Source organism: Anoplophora glabripennis, unplaced genomic scaffold, assembly GCF_000390285.2.
Source record: "Anoplophora glabripennis isolate ALB-LARVAE unplaced genomic scaffold, Agla_2.0 scaffold16, whole genome shotgun sequence".
In the NCBI taxonomy this organism is placed as follows: domain Eukaryota; kingdom Metazoa; phylum Arthropoda; class Insecta; order Coleoptera; family Cerambycidae; genus Anoplophora; species Anoplophora glabripennis.
This window is the reverse complement of record NW_019416253.1, coordinates 1,387,909-1,404,112: the sequence shown is the minus strand read 5'-3', so window position 1 is coordinate 1,404,112 and position 16,204 is coordinate 1,387,909. Positions and strand designations below refer to the sequence as shown.

General features: G+C 34.4%; 1 protein-coding gene across 3 annotated transcripts in view; it reads right to left on the bottom strand.

Annotated features, from left to right (window-relative positions):
* LOC108913976 (POU domain, class 6, transcription factor 2) overlaps positions 1 to 16,204 on the bottom strand; it is a 204,786-nt gene that overhangs the window by 19,975 nt on the left and 168,607 nt on the right. For all 3 annotated transcript variants that reach the window (XM_018719656.1, XM_018719666.1, XM_018719676.1), the window contains exons 3-5: positions 8,888 to 9,071; positions 5,946 to 6,104; positions 1,557 to 1,781 (exon numbers count right to left, since the gene is read on the bottom strand). In XM_018719656.1, the coding sequence (XP_018575172.1) occupies positions 1,557 to 1,781; positions 5,946 to 6,104; positions 8,888 to 9,071 (568 nt within the window). The remainder of the gene's footprint in view (positions 1 to 1,556; positions 1,782 to 5,945; positions 6,105 to 8,887; positions 9,072 to 16,204) is intronic.

The window sequence follows — 16,204 nt, the reverse complement described above, 5'->3', positions numbered from 1 at the left end:
AGGAAATTGAACGCCCTACAAAAAAGGTATCTTACAATGTTTTTGTAAACCTCACCGTTTAAAAGATATTAAAGATTGAAGTTTGATTATTTTAAGACAAATTTCTGTTTTGCTTATGAATTTTATAACTCGTTAACAAAAAATCATTATGAAATGCGCAATTCATAGTTTTGTAGGAAATTAACTGCTCTACAGAAATGGTCTCTTATGATTAGTCGATTAAATAAAGCGTTTAAAAGATATTCATCGTCAAACTTCAATGCACGCCAATTTTAACAGTTTTTTATTAATAATAATTCGAAAAATTTCAATTTAGTTTATGAGTTTTAGGGAAATTTATACAAATTTGAGTTTCTATTAACAGAGAAATGTTTAAACTATTTTTCTAGTTTTTTTAGTCGTAAGCATGTTTGGTTACATCGAAAAAAAAATAGTGCATTATTTCTGACTAAGAGTCAATGATTCATTAAATCTTGAAAAAATAACGTTTTTGTCAGAAATTTATTATGAAAAGTATTAATCTTAAAGAAAAAAATGTTCAATTTGTTATTAAAAAGTTTTTTTATTTAATTATCAAGTGAGTTATAAAATTTCAAACATTTTTTTTAAACCTTTTTTGTAATTTTAACCATTGAGTATGATAGCGAAGAATTTTTTTGACTGCATTAGGAGCTTCACTAGAAACTCAAATTTGTATAAATTTCCCTGAAACTTAAACTAAATTGAAATTTTTCGAATTATTATTAATCAAAAACTCATATTTGGAGAGGATTTTCTAGAGGTGTCTAGCAACCTATTTTTCAGAGTATAAAGTAAAAAAAAATTGTCGATTTTTTTTTACCCACCCTAGTGTAGATCTAGGTAATAAGAAACTATAAATTGGTAGAATAAGATATTAGAAATAAGTTATCGCAGGCTAGACAGAAGTTAGTGAGAATTTATAAATGTATTATCTATTGTTTCAATATACAAATTTAAATCCAGATTATAACAATATTATTTTATTTTTTTAAACAAAATTAATGAAATATTAAAACATTTTTTTAAATAATTAATCTCACCACGTTTAGAACCGACTACTGAGATAAGTCATCATGTTCTATTAAAATTTACATTTACTAATTTTCATAAAATAAAATTATGAATGTTTTTAACGAAAACAAAAATTAAAGGCACTTTGAACACTTCACAATTTGAAATTTTTTGGACGCCCTGTATATTTATTACATATTTGATTACCGCCCATGGCTTCCCAAGGTAAGCAAAACGTTTTATCAAGAATAATTTTGTCTCGAAAAATCAATAGTAAAAAAGTTTACAAGAGTGCGATACCCCATTAGGGGATACACCGTATATGATGGCTTTTGATGACAATTTTAATATAATTTTTAGACACTACATGAAAGCACTGTCTAGTTTATTTAGTCTTTCATATGAGGGCAATTATGGAGGCTGTTGCCCCACTACGCTTATTTTGAGTTACCCACAGCAGTATATCAGACATTTCTGTAAACAGTTGGGTCACTGCAAGCAGAACAAAACGGATATTAGTTTACCTTGCGAGGTCGGTATGAGTAGCTGGGCACCTTGAATGCCTTGGACTAAGTGTCCCGAGGCCAAGATGAATTGGGGCATAGGTGCGGGCTGCTGCGACCCCATGAGAGGGTTGGGGGGCTGCATCGCCGGCGCTGGCGGAGGTTGCTGGGTGCTCAGCGGGGTCGTCATTATGCTGGGGGGAGAATCTGTTAAGCCGCTGGGCTGGGAGCTTCGTGGCGTCGCCGCTGAAATGAATTCAAGCGTCGCTTTTAGGTGGGGACTATTTTAAGAATGTACGCGCTTATTTACAAGCAACTACAGGGTGATTTTAAAATATGTGTAGTTAAGATAGATTCTTTGGATCCAATTTATTTAATACTAAAATGCACTTCTAACGAATCACAGTCGCTTAAAGTTGAAATTAAAAAAAAAAGTAAAATTACAAATTAATCTAAACATCTGAATACATTGTTTTTCAAATTTGGCACACGACCAATGATAATAAATAGCTACGCTTTGAAGTGAATATCAATAATAGTTATTTACACCATAAAGGAGGAAAGTATGCGAATTTTTATTGCCCGAGAAGTCGATGGTGCGCTACGGACGAGCATACAGAAATATCAGAGAATGGTGCAAGAACAAAAATACTGGTGTTTCTGAAATGTCACTGCTAGCAAGTCAAGAACTTTAAAGTCACCGGCGAGTTTGTGGAGTGAATACTCAATGATTAAGTCAACTATTTTCATAGAGGAGAACGTGGATACATCAAAATACTCCAAGCTGAGAGCATTTTTGAAACGTAATGACGGCTATACACCTAAAAAGTCAAGAGAACAAGTGACCCCTAATAATATTGCACAGTTTTTGAAACTAGAACATTCTGAAACATATACAGGCCATTCATTCCGAAGAACATCGGCAACATTACTGGCTAATACAGGAGTTGACGTATTAGCAATCAAGAGACATGGTGGGTGGAAATCAGCCACAATTGTGGAAAGTTATGTTGCTGATAGTTTAAGTACAAAAATGAAATAGCCAACAGGATTATTTACAATGACACTTCAACTCCAGGTTCTAGTAGTACGTCGCATCATACGTCAGGTAGATACACGGACTTTTCGAAAGCTTTCGATAAGGTTCACCATGATACTCTTTTTGATAAGCTTCGATGTGTTGGTGTGTTTGGCAACCTTCTGGCATGGATTAAATCGTATTTAACAAATCGTTCCCAGTACGTTGTGATTATGAAATGTAGCTCTGATATTAGCAAAGTTACGTCGGGTGTCCCTCAAGGTAGTCATCCTTTACTGTTTTCTATATATACAGGGTGTAACTAAATAAGTGTAAAACATTTAAGGGGGTGATTCCTCATCGAAAAAAAGATAGGATCTTTCATATAAAGAAACTTCATTGGAGCATCCCTTGTTAAGATACAGCCCCTTAAAGGGGGTACATAAAATTTGTTTAACAATTTTTTTCACAAGCACTAAACAAGTTACAATATTGAAATTAACCTGACATTTTCTACTACCAAAAAGACACTTAGCCAGTAATTTATTTGGTTTACCCCATGGTAGTAAGGGGTGGAAAACGCAACCCCTAAAATTTATTTCCAACGTAATTTTTTGTCTTATTATTTTTTTACCATTTAAAAAATTATTTCCGATAGCCTGTTTCATTCTAAAAAAAAATGTCTCTTGAATTTTTTGCCCAAATTAAACCAGTTCGCAGTAAAAAATTATTTTACGAACAACTACAGAGATACATCGTCATAAATGCGGACTGGATTTACTGTTATTTTGTAGTTACTACCTGCATTAAATGATTAAAGGGGAATAATCAAAACTAATTTAATAATAACAAAACATACAACATGTAGAAATCATAGTAAATGTTCAATATGTCTACCTTCAGACATTACGCATGCGTCTAGACGTCGGCGCATTGAGCCACGTATTCGCTCAAATATTCCTGGAGTCTCTCTAATTACCCTGCACGCATCGATAATGCGGTTTCTTAAGTCCTCTACATCGCGAACAGGAGTACGATAAACCAAATGCTGCAAATGGCCCCAAGTAGACAAATCCAGAGGATTGAGATCCGGGGATCGAGCGGGCCAATTCTGTGGTCCTCCTCGACCTATCCACTGATTTGCATATGTTTCAGTTAAATGCTGACGTGCTACTTGACTAAAATGGGCGGGAGCCCCATCATGCATAAAAACCATATCCCTTCTGACGCCCAAAGGAACTTCCTCCAGCAGTACGGGGGGATGCACTTTTCTTAAAAATTGAACGTATGCCTCACCATTTAATCGAGGAGGTAGAAAATGAGGCCCAATTAAATAATCCCCAATAACTCCGACCCACACCTTAAGAGAAAACTGTTCTTGATGGTTAGTTTCGACAATAGCGTGATGGTTTTCATCAGCCCATATGTGGTAATTATGAAAATTAATAATCTTGTCCCGAGAAAAACTACATTCGTCTGTGAATTCGATCGTCTTCAGAAAGTCACGATTTCTTCTAATCATTTCCAGCATCCAATTGCAAAATTCAAGACGGTTCGGAAAGTCTCGCGGTAACAGTGCCTGTACTCGTTGCAGATGGTAAGGGTATAAGAGATGTTCCTTTAAAATTCGAAATACCGTCATATGATCAACATTTAGCTGGAAAGCAATCTTTCTAGTACTGGTAGTAGGTTGTTCTTCTATCAAATTAAGTACTGCTGCCTCAAGCTGTGGTGTTCTTACTTCTCGATGGCGACCACAATCCTGCGTTCTTTTGTTGAATGAACCATATTCACGTAATCGTTGATGAAGTCAGACAAATATTCTATGTGAAGGATGCTGCCGTTGAGGATACATTTCAGCATATCTTGTAGAAGCTTCTAACCCATTCCCCTGCGACAGACCGTAAACGTAATGCATATCAGCCATTTCCTCATTTGTGTATGCCATTTTAATAACAAGTGAATTATTAAAGTAACAAATTAAGAACAGAACAATACACAATTAGTATTACTTCAATTTCAAAAATTTACAAACTGACAGCTTGATTCCAATTTAATTGTCAGTATCGCTAATGGCGGCCTACTAGATAAATTAGTTTCGTATTTTCGTTTTATGGCGATATGTATCTTGTTCGTAAAATAATTTTTTGCTGCGAACTGGTTTAATTTGGGCAAAAAATTCAAGAGACATTTTTTTTTAGAATGAAACAGGCTATCGGAAATAAATTTTTAAATGGTAAAAAAATAATAAGACAAAAAATTACGTTGGAAATAAATTTTAGGGGTTGCGTTTTCCACCCCTTACAACCATGGGGTAAACCAAATAAATTACTGGCTAAGTGTCTTTTTGGTAGTAGAAAATGTCAGGTTAATTTCAATATTGTAACTTGTTTAGTGCTTGTGAAAAAAATTGTTAAACAAATTTTATGTACCCCCTTTAAGGGGCTGTATCTTAACAAGGGATGCTCCAATGAAGTTTCTTTATATGAAAGATCCCATTTTTTTTTCGATGAGGAATCACCCCCTTAAATGTTTTACACTTATTTAGTTACACCCTGTATAAATAATATATCTAACTGCTTTACGCACTGTCATTTCTCGATGTATGCTGATGACCTAAAAATGTTCAAACAAATTTCAAGTGATACTGACGTTGTTGAATTTCAGGAAGATATTCATAGACTGTAATTTTTGTAATTCTAATTAGTTATTTATTAATGATAAGAAATATAGTCATATCTCTTTCACTAGAAATAGGCATACTTTTCAGTCACTTTATTATTGGTTTTAATATTGTTGAAAAAGCTTATAGTATTAAGGATCTCGGTGTCATCTTGGATGATAAGTTGGTATTTGATGATCATATAGATTATATAGTCAGACGTGCGTTTCGAAAGTTGGGTTTCATTTTGAGACTGACCAAGGATTTTAAAAATATTAAAAGTATGTTTTGTCTTTATTTTTCTTTAGTTAGTTCTCAATTAGAATATAATACGGCAATTTGGTCTTCTTTATATTTTAAATATATAAACAGAATTGAGCTTGTTCAAATCAGATTTATTAACAATGTTAATTATAGATTTAATCGCGAATTGTTACACGTTCCATAAAAGAACTCTCTTAATGTTTCTCTTTATTTCAACTTTAACGAGATGTTAGTCGTTAGGCGTGCATTTTGGAATCATGGTAAATTAGATCCAGACAATCTAATTTAACTTCTAGTTCTCGTTATGAAAGTTTACCAGCATATTTTAGAATCACCCAGTATTTTCATTAATTTAAAAAATGGACTACATTACTGTTTGTAATTTTCTGCTTGCAATTAAAATTCTCGTGAGTCAACTGAGATCTCTGACGTATTGTGTGTAATAATCGGGCGAAAGCGACTTTACCTGATGCACTGACGCTGAGGTTGAGGGGAGCATTTACAGCGGAATTCCCGGATAAATTGGCCATATTCGAAAGTCCTGCTGCCAAAGAGGCCACCTGTGGAAGACTCTGTTGGAGGGAGGCTAAGTTCTGGAGGTTCTGAAGCGTCACTAGACCGGCCACTGCAAAAAGGAATAGCGACGGTTTATTTTCTTGAGTAGTTTTGCCCTTGGGAATTCATAAAATGTTATGAAATTTCTTGTAAAGCTTTTTCAATCGAGTGTTGAACAAATTGTGGCATGAAACTTGCTTGAAGAGTTCGAGACACGCGAATTGTAACAGAGTTGTATTTAGTTCACTCACAGTTTTCATTTCAGTTTACCAGAGGTTGTTAATAGCAGTCGGTTATACAATGCGTCTGTTTTGAGACTACTGAAGTTTATAGTCGTTGTGTATATTGCTACATATAAACACATAAATAATTATACAATCCATATCAACTATTAATTAAGGACGTAAGTGAATCAAAGTACCCTGAGAGAAAAAAATTAAACTATTTCAATATACATATTATACCATGACACGTTCTTTATGAATACAGCGTGAGTTTGGAACAAAATCCATAACTTTTATACTGAGTGATTTAAAAAAAAAAACGCCGAGACAGGTCATTTTTTTTTTCTCGGGAGAGATATCTTGATTCAGTTGTATACAGGGTGACCCAGAAAATCTGGACGGCCAATAAATTAGTTTTCTCTTATGGAACACCCTGTATATTTTTTCATATTCGGATAAAGCTCAAATAACAAGCGAGATATTGCGAGAAAATTACATTTATTTCAAAAATTATTTAATGTCATTTTTCATAAAAGAAATTGTACTTGGAAACGAAATAAATGCAAATAATTAACAAAAAAAAAACGAATATAGTTTAGCAATAAAAATTAGGGTTCTTTTTGTTGGCACTCAGGTCACTGAAAAAATGATCAAATTTCGGTTTTTGGTCGTTGCTTAGAAACAAAAACACCACTGTTGTAGAGTGGCATTTTCACAAATTAGTACGTTATTATAACCTTAATAATTCGACACTTCGCTTCGACACGCCCATTTCTTGGGTTCAGAAGTTTCTGTTCTTATCTTATTGGCGAGACCTGAATGTCGGGACGCTTTGGCATAACTATGCCATGCTAATAATTACCTAATAACTACTTAATTGACTAGACTATATAAATAATTCTGTGACTAGGCTTACAAACAACCCTGTACCTTCCTCTTGTGACTCCGCATGGCAATACGGGACGGATTAACCAATCTCATTTAATATATTCTTAATAGCTTGAAAAATCCGCCTAAAAACCAGCTATTTGATCTATTACTTGCTTAGAAAGTTTGGATTTTCATCAAACCGTAACATTAATTGTTCAAAAAAGTGCAACCAGCGGTCTGGGTCATACTCATCTAATTCGTGTATTAGGTGGATTTTATATACATGATACTTTCCTGTACGAAGCAACTTTACAACATATGATTGGTCCACATTGTTGTTTAGGGCTAGTTGTCTTGTTGACTGATGGGGATTTTCTTCAATTTCCAGCAATACATTTAATTTGGTTTCTTCAGCGATTTGAAGTCTACTTTATCGTATTCTATCTACACACCCAGTCTCTGTAAACTTGGCGACCAATTTACTCACCGTAGATCATGCAATTGGTGGTCTGTCAGCATGTGTTTGATTAAACAGCTCACATGCTTCCGCATGGGTTCGTAGCTTATCACCATATCCAACCATCATTAAGATCTCTATACTTTCACGTTCAGTTAAATGTGCCATTCCTTCCAAGCTCCAAAAATTCAGTGATAAATTTGCGAAGTTTATTAAGGTTATAATAACGTACTAATTTGTGAAAATGCCACTCTACAACAGTGGTGTTTTTGTTTCTAAGCAACGACCAAAAACCGAAATTTAATCATTTTTATCAGTGACCTGAGTGCCAACAGAAAGAACCCTAATTTTTATTGCTAAACTATATTCGTTTTTTTTTTCGTTAATTATTTGCATTTATTTCGTTTCCAAGTACAATTTCTTTTAAGAACAAAGACATAATAAAGAAACCCATATTTTTAGTAACGCGCGAAATCACGAGAAGAGCGTAGAGGTTCCAAATTAGAATTAAATCAAATTGTTAAATTAATAATAATTGGAAAGGAAAGTAATAGATCAAATAGCTGGTTTATAGGCGGATTTTCCAAGCTATTAAGAATATATTAAATGAGATTGGTTAATCCGTCCCGTATTGCCATGCGGAGTCACAAGAGGAAGGTATAGGGTTATTTGTAAGCCTAGTCACAGAATTATTTATATAGTCTAGTCAATTAAGTAGTTATTAGGTAATTATTAGCATGGCATAGTTATGTCAAGCGTCCCGACATTTAGGTCCCGCCAACAAGATAAGAACAGAAACTTCTGAACCCAAGAAATGGGTGTGTCGAAGCGAAGTGTCGAATTATTAAGGTTATAATAATGTACTAATTTGTGAAAATGCCACTCTACAACAGTGGTGTTTTTGTTTCTAAGCAACGACCAAAAACCGAAATTTAATCATTTTTATCAGTGACCTGAGTGTCAACAAAAAGAACCCTAATTTTTATTGCTAAACTATATTAGTTTTTTTTTTCGTTAATTATTTGCATTTATTTCGTTTCCAAGTACAATTTCTTTTAAGAAAAATGACATTAAATATTTTTTGAAATAAACGTAATTTTCTCGCAATATCTCGCTTGTTATTTGAGCTTTATCCGAATATGAAAAAATATACAGGGTGTTCCATAAGAGAAAACTAATTTATTGGCCGTCCAGATTTTCTGAGTCACCCTGTATACAACTGAATCATCTTAAAAGACGGCGTTTTTTTTTAAATTAAAGATGCCTCATATACAATGTAAGAGACTTCGCAATGCAACTTACTTGTCCCATTTAAATGAGAAGCCGCTGCCGACGCGTTAGGCGACATTTTTGTATCGCTCGAGTTCGCTTCTTCTAGTCGACTATGCATCTGTTTTGATCCGATTGTCAGGTCGGTGCCGGTGTCGGCACCCATGTCCAGCGACGCTAGTTCTGGCGACCCGACGCTGCTTTCACAGTCGCTTTCCTGAAACAAAAGTTTTTTTTTGTTATCGCTTGTCACTGTTTATCATTAAAGCGAAGGGATTATTAGATAAAACAAGTTAAAATAACATAAATAAACTACAAAGCATTTCGTTATACATCAAGATGCTTCAATGTAAGAATGGGTGTTCCTCAAGAATCCGTTTTGGGCCCTATTCTTATTTTATTGCACATAAATGATATTAATCAGTTAACGTCTTTACCAGATTTTACTATGTATGCTGATGATATCTCTCTAACAATTTCTAACAACTCGATGCGGTTATACGATTTTACAGCAGACAAAAGGATTGTAGCAATTTAAATATTAAGCCCAGTAATATTAAACTGTTTCTTGAAATTCATTTAGATGAGTGTCCTAACTGGAAATACTATTGTCAAATTATAATACCTAAAATATCTTCCTTGACATATTTATTTCGAAATCTTAGTTTCGATTTTGTAGGTGTAATAGACTTTGTCGAGAAATGAAAATCGAAAAAGATATTCAAGAAAAACGCGTCATTTTTAGACACTTGAATCGAATAAAATCGTTATCACTCTTTTCTACCATGAAAGTACAACTTTTAAGGGAAAAAGGAGCCCTGATTCGTTTCTCTACATATAACTATTCGTCGAGCAAGAAGAGACGATTTTCGAGATGACCTTTTTTTCTGATCTCAGTTGTTGACAAGTGGTTAACAAATTGCGTAGCAGTGCAGTGCAGCAATGCGGAATTTGGTAATTTTAATTTATTATAGGCACCTTCTATTAATCATTCATATTACAATTGCGAAAGGGAAAAATAAGAGGGATATTTTGTTGAAAATTGAATAATTTCAATTAATTCGAATTTTCACCACCAAGAACGGCGATGACAGCATTTTTAACATTAAGGCGATGTTTCGCATTGTATTAGCTGTCCTCTCCAAATTTTGTTCGCGCAACTCTCTTGGTTTCGACGATGCCTATGTATCTTTTCAGTCACGGATATTGAATAATACTAATATTATTACAACATGGCATTTTTGAGACCTTTTCAAACGGTACGAAACGAAATTTACCATCAATATAATAAAATCGTTTGAGAACATAAATAATTAAATTATGTTGTTGGCCAAATGAACGTATAATAGAAATTTTCTACACATTATATAAAAATTATTACATTTTTTTACCTCAGAAACGCCCATGAAAGTCATTAAATTTTATTGCTAGATGTTTTTATACATATTCAATTGACTTCGGAAAAACTATAACAGTCTATGTCACCTGGCTACATTTTTTCTGCCATTTTTAGGCAACTTTTACCGAGGTAAATTTTAGCTATCTACTTCTTTTATCAAAACCTATATATAAGTAATTAAAAATAACTCTTCATATTCGTAGATTAAATAAATATTGTAAATATTGTTCTATAAAGATGACAATTTGGTTGGCGCAACCTCTATTGGACGTTCGATAAAAGAGTGTCATAGATGGTACGCCGGTTATGTAATATCATAATTACCATAAAGATAAGCCCTCCGCTAAGCACAGAGAAGAGGAGATAGGACGGTGCGGGGCATATTGTGGAGGAATAGAGAGACGAGAAGAGCGGGCACACCTCCATGAATAAACATTAGCAAACCCTTCACATTATGCAGGCACTCCGTATTAAACATTCTGGCCAATTCAATTATAGAACAGAACACACATTTCATATTCCAGATCTATCTCTCAAAGCCTTACTAGACGGACCTTGGCGGCTGTCGAGCCGGTTGCTTTTCTCTTGTCACCGACCCTTCTAGCCGCTTTGTCAACACGTGCATTCATAAATAAGAGGACTGTGCCGTCGCGCTGATTACGGATCGCGCACCTCATCCTACTTATTCTTTAATAACGCGCTACAACACAAACTAATTTTACTATGGTTTCGAGAATTGCCCGCAGACGACTGGGCGCTGGAGACGGTTTGGATCCAGGCGAGAATTTATGCACATAAGATATGTACTTGGAAAATGGAAATATTCTATTTACTAATTGCACAATCGACTGCAGTACCTAATTCTGTTAGTAAACTCAATAATCAAGGTATTTGTGTTAGTTACCAGGCCCTCAAACGTTTTTTTAACTTCCATTGACGTCACGAGATGCGCAGATCAAGAAGAAAGTCCATAGTAGGAGTGACAAGGACAGGAAACCTTAATAGTAGGGCATGCACCTTGTGTGCGAAATTACTTAGGTCTAGTAAATAGTTATTTAATGAGTTTTATGTTATACAGAGTGATTCAGCTTTAATATGGATAACTTCAGGAATCGATAGAACAGGTTAAAATAATGTTCATTCATTATATAAGTTTATTTTCTAAATGTCACAAATTTCATTGAATATCTTAGAAACAATGCCAAATATCGAAAAAAAAACAAGAAACAAAAAGTTTCAAAATCAATGAGGCAAAGGTGGTTTGGAGCTGTTTTATTGAAATTAATAATTTTTTTAAAGTTTTGAAATAATGTAAGAGGGGGGTAGCACACAAAATACACTTCTAAGAGGGGTAGGTGGTTCAAACTAAGGAGGTTATGTAAGATCATAAGGAGTGTTTGTGTTCCGAATTTCACTTCAATCGGATAAGTGGTTCAAAAGTTATGAGGGAAAAATAAGAGTTGCAGGAAAGGACAAGGCATGAAATTTCCACTATTCCTAAAAACACACTTTTACATTCACTATAAAATTTTGTTTAGTTGTTCAACAAATTCATTACTGTCAGGAGGTCTTAAATGGTGAACAATTTGAACACCTTATAAAATAACGAGCGTTCAAATAAAAACGTGGTCGAAGTTGGCTCTGACACATTGGACGTAGGGAGTAGCTTATAGCGACCAACTTAACCTCATTTCTCAACGAGCTGTATAGCAGCTGTCAGTTTCAATAACGTTAATGACTATATAACTTTATTTTAAAGAATAATCGTGATAACAATAACAAACAATTAAAGGAGCTGCGGAAAGTGTCCCCCTCCTTGTTATAACAATAAATTAAAGCAGCTGCTGAAAGTGTCCCCCTCCTTGTTCCAAGCACTTTTCACACCTGTTCCTCAAAGAATTAAAGACATTTTCTAAGATGCTCGGGGTATTGTTAATTTCACGAATCTTGTCTATAAGTCGAGCCTGCAGATGGTTTAAATCAGGAATAGGCAGTTCAAAAATAGTGTTTTTAAGGTAAGGCCACAAAAAGAAATCACACGGCGTAATATCACATGACCTCGGTGGAAATTCATGTTCAGCATTGAGACTTATTAGTCGATTTTGGAAAACTTCCCTCAACATATTCATCGTCTCGCCTGCCGTATGTGCCCTTGCGCCATCTTGTTGAAAGTAAAAGTTTGTAATTTCGTTTTCTTCCAGCTGGTTAACAAAAGGAGCGATAATTTCTTCTCTATACCTTTGCGCAGTAAGAGTACCATTAAAAAAAATAGGTCCATAAATCCTCCTTCGATTGAGAGCACACCAAACTCCAATTTTTTGAGCGTGTAGAGGGCCCTCGACAAAAAAGTTATCTGGTTTTTCAGAAGACCACATTCTCATATTCTGTGAGTTTACGTAACCACTTAAATGAAACCAGGCTTCATCAGAAAAAAAGGTGATATTATGAAGTTCACCGTAGTTGTTTAAAAACCATTCACAAAATACAGCCCGTCGCGGAAAATCAACTTCATGAAGTTCTTGCTGACAAGTTAAACGATAGGAGAACAAACGCAAATCTTTTTTTAACACTGTGTGGCAGGTACCGACTGATACTCCCACCATTTGTGATAAAACACGTACAGAAGTTCTTGGCGCATTTTCCATTATTTGTTGGACATTTTCTTTTAATTCTTCAGTCCGCTTTTTAGGTCGGCCGCTTCCTTCTTTTCTTGTTACACTGCCCGTTTCACGAAAAACATTAACACAACGCTGAACTGCACTTTGAAAAATTTTGTACTCAACAACGCCGGGAAATTGATTTTGAAATTCTATGAAACATTCCTCAATAGAATACTTCCATATTCCATCAATCTTGCGTCCATTTCTAAAGTAGGACTCTATGATAAACACTTTTTGTTCTTGAGAAAACACCATTTTAAACGCTTTTTAAAACGAAAATATTCAAATTGATAGCGGCGATATAGCGCTTTGACAGATGACGTTTAAGTTCATTTGCTATACGCTACGCCCTACGTCCAAATTTTCAGAACCACGTTTTTATTTGAACGCTCGTTAGAATTCCAAAGAAAATATGTTGTTTATTATTTTTTATTATTATTTTCTCTCTGTTGTTTATTCTGGCATAACTATTGTTTTTATAAAATTTAAAATATCCAGGACACTCATTAGAAAATACATTATTTCGAAAAATTAAGGTATGTCACTGGGATATTTCTTCTTTTTGAATTCAAAATACAAATTTTCCTTTTGCTGAAAATTGTCCGTTGACATTTTTTTGGTATAACTTTCACAAATTAACAATTTCTGAAGTCAAAACAAAAAAAAAATGATAAAAAAATATTTGTGGCAGTGGAGTGCCGTTATAATAAAACTTTTACATTCCTGAAAGCTGGATTACAAAGACAGATTTATTTGTAACAAAACAAGCTATTTTATAACTTTTATATTAAAAAATAGACAAGACCGATATATATTTTTACTTGGTTATTTGTTATAATACAGAGTGATTCACAAATGGTGACCAAAAATGAATTTTAGGTGAATTTTAAGGGGAGTCTCTTTTATAAAGTTTTTATCTATGCAGCTTCATTAAAAATATACGTCTTAAATTTTTTTAAGTAATTTAAAAACTAGTTTTCACTTACTAGTTTCTAAATTATTAAAAAAAAATTAAAAATATTTTTTGAAGTTTAACACCCTGTATCTTTTTAACGAAGCGTCCTAGATAAAAACTTTATAGGAAAGACTCCCCTTAAAATTCACCAATCTTCGGTCACCATTTGTGAATCACCCTGTATAAATGATGTTTAATTAAACAACTTGGTGATACAAAGAAATAGTATGTTATCCATGCGATGTAAATCAACACGCAAAACTATTTAAATAAAATAATATGTACATGTGATATATTATTTTATATACACAGACATCACCTTACATAATTATTTCGAACTTAATTCAAAAGCGAGTTTAACACTTAATTGAAAATAATTGTTGAATTTAATACACGAGGAAGAGGAAACTTAAGAAATGTCAGATTCTAAAATGTAGTAACGCAATAATAGGAGCTGAGTAACCATACCTCTTAAAAATTTACGATACGTTGTACTTGTAGATAGAAGAAAAAATTGACATATACCGCGTTGTGTAGGCGTAAATATTATGAAGAAATATTCTGCCAATAGGACCTACCTGGTGGACGAAACCAGTGCGATTCGCTCGAGGAGGACTCCACAGTAAGAAACAAAACATTTCGTAACATAATGCGAAACGATGGCCAGCATAATATATTCGTCCTGGCATAATCTATTCCAGTATAATGATAATCAAGCGGGGAATAGTCGGTGTTCCCCGTATAATAAGGGTTAAGGGCGTGGGTTAAAGGGGGGAGGGGGTTTCGGACAGCGGCCGGCCAAGCGAGAGCTCTTTGTGTAGTTAGTGTAATTAGTGCCCCTCGAACCGCACCCCCTTCACTCCGACTACCTTATTTAAATGCAAATGAGCTTCATTTCGCAATATTAATGTTCCCCATCCCCCGTCCTGCCAGCGCGCCGTTTCGCCACCTCCCCCTCGCCGCCGCCGCCGCCACCGCCGCCGAGCTCTGTGAAGGGTTGGAGCATATTCGGACAGACCAGCACGACGTGCATGACTTCAATCATACAATGACAACGTATCCTAGATTTCGGATTAGTCTTTTATTCACCGGTTGGATCGTAATGTAGCGATTGTTGCGTCAAAGGAAATAATTTCTATGTTTTAATCTGAAATTGTACTTGCGGGTTCGTTTTTGTACCCTTTCAGCCCTCGAAGACAAAGGGTGGTTACCTATTTATATAGGGTGGCCCCCGTCTAAGGGGAACTTAATACTGAAAATTTATGTTCGATTCTGAATTGGTCTTCTCTTAACAACACAATATTTTTAATTTTTAGTTTCCTTGCAATGCAAAATAAAACAAAAAAGAAAGTTTATTTTAAAAAGAAATTCAAAATAACAAATAATCGAACATAAAACACATCACTGGACTTACTGATATGAAAATCTAGAGCAAATATAGAAACATGAAAGTGATGATAAAAACTCAATATCAGATGAAACATTGAGAACCCTAAAAGAATTATTTTTAGATTTAAAGACAATTTGAGCATAAACCTACAATTTGAGATAAAAAGTTTATATATATCGAAGAATTCTAGAACGCTTTAGAAAAGTCATTGGTAGTCAATTGTTTGACATATATCTATTTAAGAACAGCGAGAAATTTTCAGTCAGTCTGGGTTAAGCTATGAAGGACAAAAGTGGTTTTAAAACAAAACGAAAACAGTAAATTTGAGAAATTTGTAAATTAAAACAAACGTCAAAAGAGTGAGGTTATAAAGTGATGTGAACCAAATACAAATGTAATAAACAGATACGTCCTACCTGAAGAAACCCATTGCAATCCAAAGGACCAACTTCAAATCAATCAAGAAAGAAAGAAAAACTAGAAGGTTATCAGTCAGAAGTCAGACTAGAGATTGAAGTTGCAGAAGTAAGTTAGGCAATTCAATACATCTACACGAAAGTTTGGTCGTCGTTTAGCCGGTACGGAATAGAAGAAAATCAAGATACCAAGCGGCGGAAATAAGTACAAGGAGAGTCAAGATACTGGACAGCTCAAAACCTCCGTTGTTTTTCAACGAATCTTGCCGATTTTTTTAAAGCTCTTTTCATAAGCTTTCCGAATATGTAATAATATTGTAGTATAACAACCCCAGGTTCGATCGAAAAAAAATAAGTAAACGTAGTTGTGGCCAAAACTATGTGATCGTCATAAGGAATACCTACGTTGTATACATCTATTTTTAATTGACCGGAAGGCGCTGGCTACTAACTTTAAAGAGGGGAAGTATGGTTTAATTTTATAAAACAAAAGCAGAGTAAATACACCTAACTTTATTATTTACGTACAA